This window comes from Sebastes umbrosus, chromosome 11, assembly GCF_015220745.1.
Source record: "Sebastes umbrosus isolate fSebUmb1 chromosome 11, fSebUmb1.pri, whole genome shotgun sequence".
NCBI classification, from domain to species: Eukaryota; Metazoa; Chordata; class Actinopteri; order Perciformes; family Sebastidae; genus Sebastes; species Sebastes umbrosus.
This window is the reverse complement of record NC_051279.1, coordinates 25,839,103-25,856,648: the sequence shown is the minus strand read 5'-3', so window position 1 is coordinate 25,856,648 and position 17,546 is coordinate 25,839,103. Positions and strand designations below refer to the sequence as shown.

The 17,546-nt window shown below is 40.6% G+C and overlaps 1 protein-coding gene across 1 annotated transcript; it reads right to left on the bottom strand.

The window, feature by feature from the left end:
• Positions 1 to 4,720: 4,720 nt before the first annotated feature.
• On the bottom strand, positions 4,721 to 16,924 carry tp53inp1 (tumor protein p53 inducible nuclear protein 1). The gene is given in 5 exon segments (XM_037783661.1): positions 4,721 to 5,467; positions 6,031 to 6,550; positions 12,321 to 12,491; positions 12,494 to 12,700; positions 16,677 to 16,924. Coding segments are annotated over 4 exon segments (969 nt in total). The 5' UTR covers positions 12,546 to 12,700; positions 16,677 to 16,924; the 3' UTR covers positions 4,721 to 5,241.
• Between the last annotated feature and the right edge of the window lie 622 nt (positions 16,925 to 17,546).

Sequence of the window (17,546 nt, the reverse complement as noted above, 5' to 3'; positions counted from 1 at the left end):
AACGATGTACAGTATATACATTACTTTACAACTTTTTATATTTTAGAGGAACATGATTATTTTTCACAGATTATTTGTCTCATGTTCTACCGTCAAGATATAGTGACAGTTTTGTAAAAATAACTCAAAGTGACCAACTGCAGCTTTAAGGCTAATAAATGTACGACCACTTGTTGTCACATCGCCAAACTTTCATTCTCTGATGAAGTCCATGAGATGTAGTTCATTGCTCCACAAAAAGCTAATATGTAGCCCTTGAGTTACTTTGTCTTCTATGGAGGGCTGAACAAACAAACAGAGACAAGAGAGCTGCGTATGAAAACATTTATTATTATAGGCTAATGAGAGATCACATGTATTAACTATTACAGTTCAAAAACAGATGACCCCACTGATAATTAGCAATTTGTTTTGACATCAGAACAGAGTGAATTGATCTGTCATACATCCAAAATACAAAGATGGAGACCAGTTATGTTGATAAATAAAAAGTTAACCCTAAAATTCCTACACCTTTTTTTTCCTTTTTGGCAAAGTGCTGTATTATTCCAGTAAACTACACAAAAAAAAAGCGTCTAACACTTGGTGAAAAATAAAAATGCCACAAAATATTCTTCACACTTTTTTCTTAAAATAAACAAGGAGAAAAGAGGTTTTGCTACATCATTCTGTCTGGTTTGTTGAGTCATTATAAAAAGGTCGGTGGGCGGCGGTTGCGGAGAGAAGCTTCCTCCGAGTGGTGCATAGTTGGTTTCTGATGTCCGTTTGTGTGTTTTTATTTATTATGTCCACTCAAGACGTAAGAAAAACAAAAATAAAAGGGAGTTCAAGTTCTTCATTGATGCATTGTCTTTACATTTCAACCTGGAAGGCACGAGATCCACAAATTTCAAGGCATTGAACAAAAACATTACAAATCCCTGTTAGTTTGATGATGGAGAGATGAACTGAGAACAGAAAAGGCTCCCGACAGCAGGAGGAGACGTCTCCTCCAATCCCTTCTGTCTTTAAGTTTGCCTTTTATAAAGAAAATAACAATAATAACATCGTCCATGATTGCAAAGCTCGATAGCATAGAGAGACACATTCGAGAAATAAGAGAAAAGCTTAAAAACACCAGAGAACCACTCAGCTATCGATTATTTACAGTGAAACCGTACAGACGCCTAACAAACGTTTGTTAGCGTTTTTCTTAACAATGCTACCGTGACTGGAGATTCAGGAACCACACTGCAAAAAGGCTCCATCGCAACCGATTAAATCTTTACTGAGCTTTAGTGTGTTTATACTGCACAGACTCCTCTCCCTGAACGTCTTCTTTAACATGACTTATTTCTATCTATCTTACTGGTGATGTGTTTAATGTTTGATTCGGTCGATAAAGTCGACTCTAAAATAACTTATTGTTGAAAAGTCAACAACATGTGAAGGTCTGGCTTTCACCTGTTTTGAGATCATTCAATAACGTAAGAACATTTTCCACACATCTTCAGAAAAAAAATAAGATTTAAAGTTTAAACATGAGATTCCATATGGAAGTCCATTTCTGCCAAGAAAAGAAAGAAAATTGTGAAAAGTCAGGAATAATTGAAAATCTGGTTTATAATTTAAAAAAAATTACTTAATTCAAATTTTAATTATGAGTTAGAAAGTTGAAATTGTGATATATATATATATATATATATATATATATCGAATAAGTAATACTTTTGACTTTCCATCTCATAATTTTTCGCCTCGCTTTCATTTTTGTCATTCCCAACATTTCGTCAGTTATTTCCTTTTCCTGGCAGAAATGAGCTCCCACAGCGGGATTCAGTCACTCTGTAAGATGGATAGTTTAGTTATATCTATTTATAGATATATAGATTATTCTCTCCTGCAGTGTGGTGATTCGGCCGGGCTCTACTTTCCCAACAGCGGACGTATTAAACGTCAGTCCACCGTTTCAGAGCACCGAGGCCAACAAATGTTAACAAACACGTAAAAGTTAAACAACAACAAAATAAAATCAGTATTATAAACTAGTGAAAGGTTAAAAATCATTGCTACTTTTTTGGTTTAAATATTTTAACAGTTTAGCAAAATGTAACTAAGTTAACATGGAAAATAGAAAAGTTAAAAAGCATAAAGTACATTTCTAAAACCATGTTAGGTAAAATATAAACATTGCTGAAAAAGACCAACAGTTTCTCTCCATCTTGGTGGATTTCCAACAGTTAATTTTCACAGTCCTGGGACCAAGATCAACTAAACTAAGAGTCAATTAGTTCTCACAAACATTTTCACGAGGGAAAGCTCGCTGGGACGGAGCTGGAAAAAGTCCGAGCACGCACAAAGAATCATCAGCCGTCAAGTAAATCTGCATTTTCCTAAAGAGTAAAGGTGATTGGTTGTGACCCTGAGAAGTAGACTGCAGATTCATTTAAGAACACAAACAAAAAAAAAATAAAAAAAATATTTTTCCATTTTCTTTTTTTCTCCACTGTCGTCACACTAACACAACTCTACAACCATGCAACAGATTGCACACTAACATAATCAAACATACCTAAGCAAGAAACCATATACGCATATATACCAACTTCATACTGATATGTAATCTGTTTTTTTCTTTTCAAAAAATATTTTGGAAGTTTTTTTTTAAATAAATTTTTTTTTTTTTTACATTTCTATTCATCTCAAAGCTACCGTTAAAACAAGGCGTTTAGTGATATTTAACCCAGTAATTTTTTCTTTTTTTTTTCTTTTCAAAAAAATATTGTGAAAAGTACTGAATTACAAAGTCAGAGGCAGGTTCAGCCGGCGCTGCGGGACGAGCAAAGAGGCGGCGTCGCATCAACAACGACAACGAGATCACTGAATTTACAAACTTCAAGGCAGGAAAGTAAAAGGAAGAATCCCATCAAAATGCTCCAACAAAGTGGAAAAAGGCAGGTGGTGATTTTATTTGTGTGGATAACCGGCCAAATATAGACAACATGAGGTCAGCTCCATCAGAATTAGTGAGTGAGGGAAACTAAAAATCAACGTCTATATCTACAGGAGCAGAAAGGCAAAGCAGAAGTTTCTCATGAAACTCTCTGTTCTGTTTCTCAGTTTTCAGTTACTACACTTGCCAGTTTCACAGAAAAAAAATCTAAATGCAGCATGTTCATGTTTAATTCTGCCAAAATGTCACCAAACTTTTGCATTTAAATGTAAATGTCTCATGGCAAACTGCTGGTATTAGATGCCATACTGGCAATAAATGAACTAGCTTCTGTTTCTCTATATTTAAATAAAAACACTGAAAACAAAAGGTTTAGATGTTTTCTATTTAAAAGGGGGACTGACAAGAGACAGATTAAAAAAAGAACGGCAAGATATCCTGACTTTTATGGCGCATTCACGAGAGCGAAGCAAATTTTTTGTGTGGTGCAATTACATACAAAGTCAATGCAAAGAGGCGAATAGACAAAAAAAATAACGCAACACAAACACGCAAAATTTGAGTCATTCGAGCGAGAAATTCCCGTGACGTTGTGTCGTGAAAGCCTATCGACGTTGAGATTGTCCTCCTGTCGCCACTGACGTCCTGACGTTGTTGAATCAGAAATGGAGGAAATAAATCTTGTATGTGTCTGTGGTCACCCAGAGCTACGATAGTACATCATATCTGTACATCATATCTGTACAGAGACCGGACCAAACTCTGTGATTAAATGGATGTGTATAAACCACAGATCCAAGCAAACAAGCATTTTAAAAGCTGTTTGCTTGTCGTCTTGCGGACAGACCTGACAAAGCCTGAATTGAGACTTTTTACAAATCAGCATCAATATGTAGTTATTTCAGCATCATTTTGATCAATTTATTGCAATTAAATCACAGCACAATATGTTCATTTTGGGTTCATAACGCAGTAGCGACGTGTGTCTTGCTAGATACAGACAGTGCAATGGCACTGTATGTGAATACAGCTCGCCGCCGGGTGATATTATGAACCCAGACACGACGGCGTTTGGTTTTCTGACATATCTGGGACTTCCACAACATGTACAAAGCAGCAACAGTGGTTATTTCTTCCATAGTTGATGGAGGAAATGGAGGAAAGAAAAGTTGTTGGTATCTATGGAGACAAGCTACTTCTCTTCTCCGACGCGTTTATCGCGAATGAACACAAAAATACCGGCGGTCCAACTCGCAAAAGGTGAAACTTTGCTTCGCTCTTTGTTTGAACACAGCATTAGTCACGTCTATGGGTCAAAAACACTGGATCCTACATTTCCCATAATGCAACTTGACAGAATATTTTCATTGGAGCCTTTCTGTTATAAATAAATGTGTTGTCTCCAAGCTCACAGGATACATCATACAACTGTGAGTAGTACTCGTCATAAAGAGTACACCGACAGGTTAAATCAATCCCTTTAATTGACCTGTTCTGTTGTGGCGGTTGTCAGAAGGCATTCTGGGAAATGTAGGAATGATAAAAAAGTAACCACAACAACTACAGATTGCTGATTCTAACAGTGTCGGATTATTTGAGGGGATTTTATCTTTACGGTTTTGACAACTTTCCTGCCGAATATCGACGAGCACGACTTCAATCCTGGCAACTTTTTAGGGCAACAATCACAACTCTCCTGTACTAACTAAATGGCACCGCTGTGCTGCTGCACTGCTCCTGTTCAAGTGATTCGGGATCTGAAATGTCTCCTGAAAATGTCCTGGGAAGTTGCCCAAAAAGTTGTAGAGGTTGTGACATTACCTGAGCGACATCCCGCCACGCTGTGAACCTGCCGCTGAGTAAAGTGACCTACAGCATTGATTCTACACATTAAGTTGTCCGTAAAGAACAAGAAGAAAAAGAAGAAGAAAAAAAGAGAGAGAAGATGTCACCATGACAACTCTTCTTCTTCTCTGTGATTGGACAAACTGGTCCAACGGAGAGAGAATAAAACATGGATGATAGGAAGAGGAGAGGAACGTGATGACCTTTTCTTTTCATATCATCAATATGAAGGATGGATGGATGGATGGATGATGAAGAAGAGGAAAAACTTCATCCACTGGCCACATGAGCTGATAAAACAAAATAAAAATCACCAGCCACGTTCCCTATTTCACCGTCCAATCAGATTTCAGATCGGGGTGTAACTGATGGCTGATGACATGTTGCTGGTGTTGGTGGCCAGTGTCGGTTTCCCATACTGCTTTAAAGGATGGAGGTTGATGATGAGGATGATGAAGGACGCCTCAGAAGTTGAGGTGTCTCTGGCTGGGCTGGTGCAGGTGCACGGAGCTGGCCTTCGGGGGGCGCAGCAGGTTGAGGCGTCGCAGGGCCTTGCGGGACAGCGGCTGGTTGCGTTGGGTGGTGGCATTGCCCGCCCGCTGCTGCAGGAGGCCGGCGCGGGCGGAGAGCGCCGCAGCATAGCAGGCTGAGTGGAGGCTGGAGCGACGGGGGACGACTGCCACCTCCGGCCTGCAAGGAGACAGAAGGAGAGGAGCGTTAGATGAAGCTGGTGAATGTGTTCTGGTACTTAATTGATTGAAAGAATTTTTTTTTTACGATTTTGAAATCCAAAGAGGTAAACACTACACATCCAGTAAAGTATGGAAACACTTTGGGTTTCACACATTGCAGGAAAAGCAGAGCTAGACATCATGGCTAAAGCTGCATGCTAACTCTGTCATGGTAAGGAAACATTATACATTCTGAAAATCAAACATTTTTAGTGTATTAATTTAGATATTGTCCAAATTAAAAGTCCCTAAAAGTGTATGATTCAACTTTGACCCATGGTCTAGAGTTAAAAAAGTTAACAAAAATTGCAATAAAATCGTAATATTGAATCACGATACTTCGCAATACATGTCGAATCAGCACCAAAGTATTGTGATAGTAACGAATCAGGAGATAGGTGAATCGTCCCAGCTCTAGAATTTATTTGCTAATCGATTAATTGTTCGTGTCGTCTATCAAGAAAAAAGGTGAAATCTTGAGTAGAGAGGTTGATGGTGTGTTTAATTTTCTCAGGACGTTACCTGTGTCGAGGGCCGTCCAGAGAGCGTCTCCCCTTCTCTTTCCCAGTGGAGGGTGTCAGGGGGGCGGGCACGTTTCCAGGCAACAAGCCCAGCTCCAGGTCGAGGGAACGCGGCAGGGGGTCGAGGGTCAGCCTGGGGGGGCTGTGGTGGGCATAGACCGACATGCTGGGGTGCTCGATCAGCAAGTTCTCCAGAGGGCTGGTCTCCAGCAGGCCGGGCTGGCTGCGGCGGCCGGTGAAGCAGGGCGGCGGCGTGACGAACCAGCTCTCCTCCAGAGAGCAGGCGTCCAGACGGAGGAACCCGTTCTCCTCTTCGGCCTCTTCGTCGTCCTCCTCCGCCCCGCCATCTGGGTCGGTGTCAGCCGTGGAGTTGAGGGAGGTGCAGGAGGCGTAACGGATCGGGGGGCTTGCCATTGGGGAGGGGATCATCACCAGGTCGTCCTCGTCGTCCTCCTCCTCTTCCTCAGGTCCAACATTGGATCCAGAGAGGCCGTCACCACACTGACTGGAGCAGGCTTCAGCTGCAGAGACACAAACAACGGGAATTCAGTTTTACTTAAGAATTCTACTGTGAGTGGCGCCTTTGTCTGCAGTATTTCAGTTCTGTGTGCCAACATGTTGATACTTATCTCCAATACAACTAAGGCAAATGTAGATTAGTTCCTGGTGCTCACAGGATTGCAAAATTACATCTAAAAAACTCAGTCTACCCATTAAACCCCTGATATATACCCCAACCTGGACATGCACAAGGCTCTGTACACACTACACTAGGTGTCATCCATCATAAATCTGACACAGTGCATGTGCAGACAACTGCAGCTGACACATTTTAAAGGGCAAGAGGAAACTCTGTTTACCTTTTTCTGGATAAAGAATAAATCTTACTGTTACTCATTCCCATAGGGACTATTTAAAAAGTAGTTCCAGTGAAGATTATCCAGAGTAACGTTAATGTGTTTCTAGTGCTCCATATTAGCTTATTATCACAGATATATCAGTATCGGTGTACACAAAAAATTGCCGTCAAGAAATATGAAATGTTATGTTTGAAGTCAGTGTCTCCGTTACAGAGTGAGTTTATTTTTACATTGTAAAATGTCCTGCTCAGAATAGATTTTGGTCACCATTCTTTAAAAAAACAAATTCAAGGGATCCATGTGAAACAGCTGTTGTTTTGCTGGTAGAGGTGAAACTGTAATATCTTCAGTGTGCCAGCAGGCGGCGCTGTGACCTGTCTGAGAAGCAGCAGCAGCCATCAGATGTAAACAGTCATTTTGTTGATGCAGAGCAGCCAGAGAGCTGCAGGCGGGCCAACCTGACAGCTCAGCATCACATGTCCAACTGAAACCACAACCTGCACGCATGTTTTCTGTTAATGTGTCTGCAAACACGCCCGCTAAACCCGCCTCACGTTTACAGAGCTGCCTAATCTGCTCACCTGATCCTTCCTCTCCGTGCATGAAGCTACAGAAACAACCGCTGCACGTTTGCTCACACACTAATCATTGTGCTGCACTGCTGCACATCGAACTCTGCTATTCGCCAAAGTCTGTGAGTCAGGCTGTTGTTTTGATCCAACATCAGCTTCTAATGGTTCACAGAGACGCAGGAAGTTATGAAAGGAAACATGATCTCCAGCTGGCAGACTGGAAACTAAAAATAACAGAGTCGACTAAGCAGACGTCTCCTTCTGATTTCAGTTCTGTTTAAGGACCTGCTGTTTTTCTCCTTTAATAACTGCTTGGACCAAATGACCTGTGTGCAGTGTGCATTTAACTTGCTTGTTGCCGTGCAAGAGAGCCATTGTTTGGAGCTCATAAACGCCAACCGGTGGCTCTGACTCCCAATCATACTAGCCAACCCTACCGGGAGACTCCCGTTTTTCATTGCCCTCTCCAGGTTTCCTCCCGCGGTCACAATTCTCCCGCATTTCTACCGATTTATGGCAAATTTTCACACTTAAACCCGTTTCTGGCGCTGTATAGTGTCTATAATCCATACTGTTTCCACCTGGACGACAATACAGCTACACCAAATGTCGTTTCCCGGCAGAAGAGAGCAATCTATGCTCACAACACAGTGCAGTTTGAGCTCATGTTTGAGCTGCGCTCGCCATAGCGGGCGGCGTGGTGATGTGGTGATTTTATTTTTGTGGATAACCAGCCAAATATAGACAACATGAGGTCAACTCCCTCAGAATTAGTGAGTGAGGGAAACTAAAAATAAACGTCTGGGTCCTACAGGAGCAGACCAACGTACCCATCAGCTGTGCGGTCAAGATCAGACTAGAGACGTAACCACTTAAAAGGTGAGTGAATAGTACTCGCTCTCTTCCGACGTTTGTGTTTTTTTTTAAAACAGAAAACACAGGTTTTATACTGCGATATTTACTGAAAATGACACAATACAGCCAACAGTAGCCTCAGTAAACTTTCAGGCTCCTGGTGATCTCCCTCCAGCCAGCTGTCACCTTATTTAGGTGTTTGTAGTGAAATGAGGGGGTGTTGTACAGACAACTCCTCATTTCAACTTCACCAAACAGCTTTTCCTCATCCGTTGGAATAAGGAATAAATAGAAACAGGACGTCCGACAAAAGTTCAGCTCATAAAGTCACGCTGTGCAGCGCTTCGTCGCTCGCGGCCAGTTAGTTCATTCCAATAGAAAACAATATAATCAAACTGATTTTGTCACTGGCGTTTGCTCGTGTTGCATTCAGTTTGGAGGGTGTAATATGTAGGCTACATGCATCCCAATACATTAGACCTCTTTGTGTTGAACATTACATTCCCTCTAGATTTTCTTTTTGTGAACCCCCAACCTTAAAGTTCAAACTGGCCTATGTTGCAGTGTACTTATTATTTTCATTGTATTAAAGTCACCAGAAAGCAGGAAACAAAGTCTCTGCTTTGGTTTTGAAATCCTCCCTATTTTTAAGGTCTCAAGGCTGGCGAGTATGCTCCCAGGAGTTCACAGAGGAATCCTTGTTTACCCACAACAGGCTTGAGTGCTGACTCAGCGCCTGCCAGCTGATCTGAACACTTTATCCTCTCAGCAGCGGGACAACCCCCGCTACCCAAGTCCATCAGCAGCTGACCTCTTCCTCCTGCAGGAAACTGAGGAGGTTCAGCTGTGTGGTATCAGCTGAACTACAGGTCTACACGGCAGCAGGGACTGTTGTCAGCTAGGACCAGCAGTGTTTGGGAGACTTTGGCGGGCTGCGTGTTGGGTTAATGGGGTCAGTGTGGATTATGAACGAACCGGCTGACCTTCCACTGTGTCCTCTACGAAACACGAAGGCTCAGAGTCTGCAGGGTCCACGCAAACAGATTTCACTCTCAACCAGACTCAAGTCACAAATCAGCCATTTCAGCAAATTTGCAAGCCATGCAACCTTTTTAAATGTTGACACGTTTCACAAACTGCATACTTGTTGACACGTGCATGAACACGTGAGAGCCCTGCAGGACTTGCAAATGTATCTGCAATTTAAGAGCGTCGAATGTTTTCTGCCGCCACCATTTGTGTGAGCAGTGACTCCCGAATCATTTCTGTTAACAGGCACCCGGCTCGCAGGCCTCAAGGCCACGATACCGTCCAACACATAGACATGCAGCTCTGATGTCTGTCTACAGACAGGCGGACGTTTTCACACCTGTGCAGCTGGTGTTCACGGTCATAAATTCTGCAGATGTCTGCAAGATGGATGAGCAGACAGTTAGTATAATCTGATCTGTAAAGGCTGCTGTTAAAAACAAACCAGGCCTTCAATAACAAACTATGGAAAATATAAATGTGTTCTTTTCTTTCATTAACAAAGAAACCAAAGCTCTCAAATGTTAACTTTAGTCTAAACATGCAGCCAATGAGAATTTTTCAAACATAAAATAGTCTAAAATTGGCAAAGAAAACATTAAGAATAAGTAAACAAAATTATAAATCTGACCAGACATTTGATGCCAGTTTTTGGTCCTCGACAGTTGTCACCCTTCTGAGCTACAGACACGAACACCCCGACCTATCAGGCCTTTATCCCTTTATCTATTGCTTTAATAAAAAATATATTAAGTACATGATGTTTTGTGCAGCTAATACACAATATATGTTGAATTAAACTACAATATTTTAAGTAACGACACTATGATACTTTAATATTAGTCACTGTAGGGTGTCTGGTTTAAGTATTCATCAATTTTGGTGGGAAATTGAAACATAACTGTCAGATTCACACCAAGAGCGAAGGAAATTTTCGCCTCTCTTTATCTGCGTGACTTGGACCTCCGATATCATTTATGTTCATTCGCGCTAGACGAATGAGAGGAGAAGAAGCTTGTCTCCAAACACCGTCGTGTCTGGGTTCATAACATCCCCCGGCGGTGAGCTGTATTCACATACAGTGCCATTGCACTGACTGTATCTAGCAGCCACACGTCGCCACTGCGGCATGAACCCAAAATAAACAGATTTTTGCAATTAAATCGCAAACAGATCAAAACTATGCCGAAATAAGTACATAATGATGGTGATTTGTAAAAAGTCTGAATTCATGCTTTGTCAGGTCTGTCCGCAAGACGACAAGCAAAAACTTTTAAAATGCATGTTTTCTGAATGGAGTTTGGATGGATCAGTGCCAGGCTATACAGCTGCTCCATCAACACTCAACATAAAGTCGAGCTCAGCCAGACTTCATGAAGAGTTTATAACTTTATGATGCACCTTGGAGAAACACAACACCGTGTCCAGGTGTGTGTGCGGCTGCTCTGTGCCCATACATGTCCACCTCCATCTATTTTTACCTCCTCTGGTCCCCCAGGCGCTTTTGTTTGCAGGTTGACTACCATAAACTGCCTGATGCCCCCCGGCCTGAAGTGGGCCAGCCTGCCTCTGCCACCTCCCCCCAGAACCGGAGACGGGTCAGGACCGGCGCCGGGTGAACGGTGGGCCAAATCAAAGCTGTGAGCTACACTCTGAGCCTTCTGGAAGTCACTGCAGTGTGTCATGTTTCTGTGTACAGTGCGTGTGCGTGTGTGTGTGTGTCCCAATATGTTTTGACTGGGATCTTTTTTTTAACCCAGACAGCTCAGGAAACTTGGCTCGACTTTGACCTGCCATTAAAACAGTCTAAAGTTATACAGTATCTTCCTCTCTGACCTGATGCCTGTTGGTTTATTTTCTCTCTGTGCAGAAACTCTACCCTCTCTTAGTTTGGGAAAAGCTAGTCAGCAGATGTTGAGTTATTTTGTCAGTTTTCAACTGATGTCATGGCCTTTATCAGTGGGTAGGTTTTGCGTAACTCTTTCTTAAAGTGGTCCAATTTTTTTAAAACTGCATTTATATAGTTTTGTGCACAAATTTGAAGTAATTTTTTTTCTGTAATTTTAAGTCCCATTTATTGAATTTTTCTAATTTCTTATGTTTTAAAAAAAATAATACATTAATAGTTCTGTGCACAGAAGGTAAATGTGTTTTTCTGTAATTTTTAGTTTCATTTATTCATTTTTTCCAATTTAGTTTTGTGCACATATTTGAAGTCTTTTCCCTGTAATTTTAAGTCCCATTTATTTAATTTTTCCAATTTTTAATTGTAAAAAAAGGAATTAAAAAACATTTGCACAGTTTTGCACATAAATTTAAATTAATTGTGTTTTTTTCTGTAATTTTAAGACTCATTAATTTAATTTTCTCTGAAAATATCCAGAGGCATGTGGACAGAAGGAGTCAAGGACCCAAACTTTACTCCTGAACTCAAGCAGCACCCTCTACACAATGTGTGCTAATATTTCAGAAGGTATTCACGACTTTTGTGGGATTTAACTAGAAATATTTCTGTCAACAATCTACAGAACATATGTGACCATAAAGCTGCAGAGCCACAAAATGTCAGGAGAGTTATATATTTCCTGAAGGCCTGGGGAGATACTGGTGTGTCTGCAGTATGTTTACATGCAGTTGCCCCCTGAGGCGGAACTGAATGCAGACTTTACAGCGTTGAAGCACACATCAGCTGACAGCTGAAATTAGTTGAACATGGATGTTTCTTGTAGATGATCCAGCTCCGGTTTATCTCAAAGTTATTACCAACCAGACAGCTGCATGTCAGCAGCTACTGACTGTGTCGTATCTGTATAAACTTGTGAGCTGGATTATAAACTGTATTTGCTTTGTGTTACATCGCCACTGTGTGCGTTTCGTGTTATCTGGTTGCAGGTTTTTGCCTGCATCATGTTCATGTTCAGATTTGAATGGTTTTAACACACCAGGTAATCACGGGAGAGTGCGGTGGTTCTTACCAAGGTAGTTGACCAGGATCCAGTCTTCGTCGTCCTCCTCTTCCTCCTTGTCATCTCCAGGTCTGCTGCATTGACTCAGCTCCTCGACGTCGTCCCCGAACAGAGCGCTGGCGAACCTCTGGAACATCCCTGAACGTCCTGCGGGGGCGCGAGGCTGAGGGAGGGGCTGGAGGAGGCGCGTGGCTCGGGGCGACGGCGGGGAGGCGTGGCGCGCACTTTGGTCATCAGCTGCGGGGTTCACGGCTGGGGGAAGGCTCTGGAAAGGTGCTAAAGTGCATCAATAAGGTGTGGTCATGGATCATCTGCAGGCCAGCAGACACAGGCTGGACATCGCTCAACGTCAGGATCGCTTCGCCGAGTGCAAAAGTACAAAACGAGCCCTGAGAGGAGAAAAGAAAGAGACTTTGTTATGATTCAGGACAGGATTCAGTAACGCTAAAAGTAGAGATGCTTTTCCAAGTCAACTGAGACAAGTTTGAGTTTTAAAACTACACACATAAGAAGACTTTAACCCTGCAGACTGATAGTAGAAACATCTCCAGATTTGGTTCATATGAGGCGGTAAAGTTGTCACCATCACCGAGGAAGGATTAACTTCCTGTCAGGCCTGATGGTGGCGAGCAGCAGCTGCAGTGTCTACAGCTATTGAGCAGAAAGACGCCGTGCTGCTGACAGTGTTTTATCCAACAGTAAATAAAGAGATGTGCTGTATTCAGGGACACAGCTGGCTGGCAGCCGGTCTGCTGGTCTCAGTACAGTCTTTCATGGATGGGGACGTATTAGTGGACAGAATAAGAAGTGATCAGTGTCGCTGTCCCACTGCAGCTGCTGTATAAAAGGGGAAGGGAGGGGACGGAGGCTCCTTTTGGCACAATATTACTGGATGAAAGCCAACGGTGCCGTGTGGTCTTCACTGCCCCGTGTTTTGCCTCTGAGGCTACACACAACTAGTGTTGTCACAATACCAAAATTATGACTCTGATACGATACCCTGCCTAATGCTGATACGATACCACGGCAAAAATCTAAAACATCAGGACAAGTAATGGAATAATATTATGTTATCGGTACATTTGATCGGTAATTAAAGCTGCGCTCTTATTTTCCTTGTTTTTTTAAGGGAGTTCTGCTGATACAGACACCAGCTCAGAGCGGGACTGTGCATTTATATATATATATATATATCTATATATATATAGATATATATATATATATCTATATCTATATATATATAGATATATCTATATCTATAGATATCTATATCTATATCTATATCTATATATAAATAAAATCAACAATCAACAAATTAAATTATAAAATCACAAGACACTTAATGGATTAACTGAAAATTGTCTTTGTGTACAATAAGACAGATGTAAACAAACATGTAACAACATCAGAAAATGCATCATTATGTGGTGTCTATTATTAAATGTGTATTAGAAGGTCTGTTAATCGATTTGAGAGTGATGGAAGATTTCAATACTGCATTTTTCATCTTGTTAGGGCAACCCTTTGGTTTGAATTACAGATTGTACCTTTAAAAGATGAAGTGTGTAGGATGTGACGGCATCTAGCGGTGAGGTTGCAGATTGCAACCAACTGAAACTTCTCTTATGTGCCAATCCTGTCTGAAAACTAGGGTGGCTGACATGAAAACGTGACACAGAACACAACGTGGAAGACAAAAAAATCAAACATGCTAGACTTTCTGACGGGACGTCATAAGGCGTCCCAGACGCGGCTTCGATTGCCGTCTGCTAGACACACTACACGAGGTAAAACAATTTTATGTCGCGCACAATACTCATTATCCTTCCTGATTCGACACCCTACGACGGGCTAATCGGGCTGATATGGTGTAGTCTGAACCAGCCACAAGCTAACGAAAACACAACGATTCTTATTTTTAGGTGATCGTACACTACAAGAAAACTGTGGTTATTGTTATATATTGCACGTCTTAATGCAAATATTTGTAGGCTACATATTTCTTCTATTCTCATCTTCTTATTTTTAAATTTGACTAAATACTTAGTACAGTTATTCAAGTACTGCACTTACGTATGTTTTGAGGTACTAATAAATGATGATGTATTATTATAGATTAAACTACCAGCAGTATATAATGTCATTAAAATGAGCTCCATCTTTACCAGCTGCAACTCATAAATGCATCAATAATTATAATACAATAAATAGTATTTTACATAATGAGTATTTTACTTTTTACTTTAACTGTAAAATAATTTGTGCAATAATTCAACTATCATTAATACGCTTTTATACTGTACATTTCAAGAAATACTCTAATTCAATTGTTATTTACACCATTCTGGCATTTATATTTAACACACTTAATGATCCCACTTATCAGCATTTTGTATTTACTTATTTGCACCGTGGTTATTTGTCATATATTGCACGTATTGCATATATTCTTATATTCTCATTTTTAATGTGAGTACTTAATTATATTTCTTTACATATATATTGTTTTATATTGTAGCATTATGTACATAATTTACATGTTATAAACTCCTCTATTTCTATTTAAACTTCTTTATGTTTAAACAAAAGCAACTGTAATGTCCCAATTTCCCCTCTGGAATCAATAAAGTATTTCTGATTCTGATACTTATTAATATAATGTTGCATCTCTACCAATAATTCTTCTAAAATTTAAGATAGCTGTGGTAGGCTTTTTTCCCCTGAAATTCAAACTGGCATGAACGCATCAGCCTACAATTTGGAGAAACCCAAATGTCGGATTTTTTCAACCAGCACCTGGAAGCACCCTATATTCAAACTGAGTGCATAATCCCGGCTGTGATGCGTTTAAACCCCTGTGTGCCGGCTCGTATTTCTCGCTTATTCATTACTTCTTCTGCAAAACAAAAGCCGAAACTCTGTAAACATCGAGAGAGGGACAGAGAATAGAAAGAAAGGTTTTAACTGAATGACAACAGGCTGCTAATCTGCTGCACCTGTTCCTCCTCCACCCTACCAGCACATCTCATCTAAATACTAAATATGTATTAAGATCATCATAATAACCGCCGAGCACAAAGGAAAGCTCCTCTGGGCGTGTTTTATAGGCGATTAATGTCGGTAAATGGGTCAGTGAGTCACGACAACGCAATGAATGCCCTCATTACAGCATTATTTATTCATCCAAGTGTAAAATAAACGCTTAAATCTGATGTAAATACAGATTATAGATTGCAAGATTACACATCTATGTAGACATGGATAAAAAACACATTTTAGTTTGCAAACAAGAGCTTATATAGTTATCTATGTAAGCAGAAACAGAGATATATGACAGTAAATTTCAATATCAAGTGGGATCCGTCGTGATTAAGATGTTTTTGAGCTAATTTGGGGCTGCAAAAGCAACAATTATTACCAGCTAGTTTATGATAAAATGACAAATGTCTTGCTTTTGTCAAGAGGCAACAGTCCCAACCCCCCCAAAATAATTAATTTACACAACAATGACACAAAACAGAGGAATGCAGTGAATTATCCAATTAAAGAATATTGATTAGGTTGGATATTTTTGCTAGAAAAGAGGGCTGCAACTAACATCTATTCTCCGTTTAATAAGCATATTTGTGTTTCTTATTTTGTTAATTAACCAAGTGGTTGGTTTATAAAACATCAGAAAACAGTGAAAGATTACAATCACAAGCTCTCAGAGCCTTGTTTTGTTCGACCAACAGTCTAAAAACCTGACTTTAAAACAACATGAGAAGCAGCAAATCCTCATTTAGATAAAGCTAAAACAGTGCAATGTTCGACTTTAGTGATAAATGACCAATTTATCAAAATGGTTATCGATTAATTCTCACGTCGAGGGACTGAAAGACTAATCGGCTAACAATTTCAGCCCTAATGCGATTCACCAACCAGTCTGTGGGACAAAAAGACAAACTGGTCCCATAACAACAGTCTGCAGCAGTAAGCAGCCTGTATGTTGGTCACAAAGGAGAAGAGGAGGAGGCTGTAACTCTACACCAGATGGGCCTGTCTGTTAAACTTTTATCTCCTGAAATATATTATGAAAATATTTCCCAGAACACACAAAGAGCTTCCTCTAGTTGAGTCGAGGGAGAAACATCCGCAGAGCGAAGCTAGCATGAAAACAGGCCAGCTAGCTTCAAAGCTAATCTGCGTTAGCCGAATAAAAATGCATTAAAAACATTAAATAACGCGACGTAACTTGTTTAAATGTGTCTGTTTTTGATAATAGAAAGTGTCTTTAGTGTAATGAGTATGAAAAGGCTGATTACAGTGAGAATAAGAGGCGCTGGAGCCGTTAACGGTCACCGTGGAGATAAACAAAGAGCTCACCTGCGGCAGAGATGGAGGAGGATGTAAACAGTTGATTATAACAATCCTTAAAACTGAGGTAGACAAGTTACTTTTCGCAAAATAGAAAAACTTGAGGTTTCTTCGCAGAAGAAATAAAGTTATAAAAAAGGTTACTTTAACGTCTGTACATGGGGAGTTATAGTGCGGCTCGGTTTTCTTTCTTTTCTCCCTCCTTCTTCTTCTTCTTCTTCTTCAGTCCGTTTCCTCCAGACTGCTCCTTCTTTTGTTGTTGTTGTGGAGCTCCAACAGCTGATCGCCCTGACGTCACACTTAGAGCAGCCTATCGGAGGGGTCGGGCCTTCAGCGGCTCAGCCAATCACAGGCCGCGTTACAAGCTGTCACTAACACACGTGACTCCTCCTTCTCCTGGTAAGGGCATGACTGGGCAAAGCTCCCCTGGTTGGGAGGAGGAGCAGGAATAAATCTGGGTTTTTTCCTCCAAAAAAACAGAAATATATTACATAAGCAGAACATCCGGGTCGTGCTGCAGGGTTTCCTGTTTTCTAAGTATCCGCACACCCGAAAAATGTCGACCCTGAAGTGGAAAACTATTATAAAGTTTGAGTCATAAACAAAAACAATAAATGTGGAGCTTTTTGCAAAACACCTCTGACCAGACTTAGGTTGAATTTTATTGCATTTAACTCTCACAAGGACATCATTCAAACATAGTTATGTAAGTACTGTCAGCCTATATGCATGAGGAAAAACTTTTTTTTTTTTTTAAACAATATTTTTTATTGAATTTTACATATGAACATATATACATATATACACATACAGACAGACTAACAATATTGATAATTAAATTATACAATGAAATGTTTAGTCAGAATTTCCACAGTAATC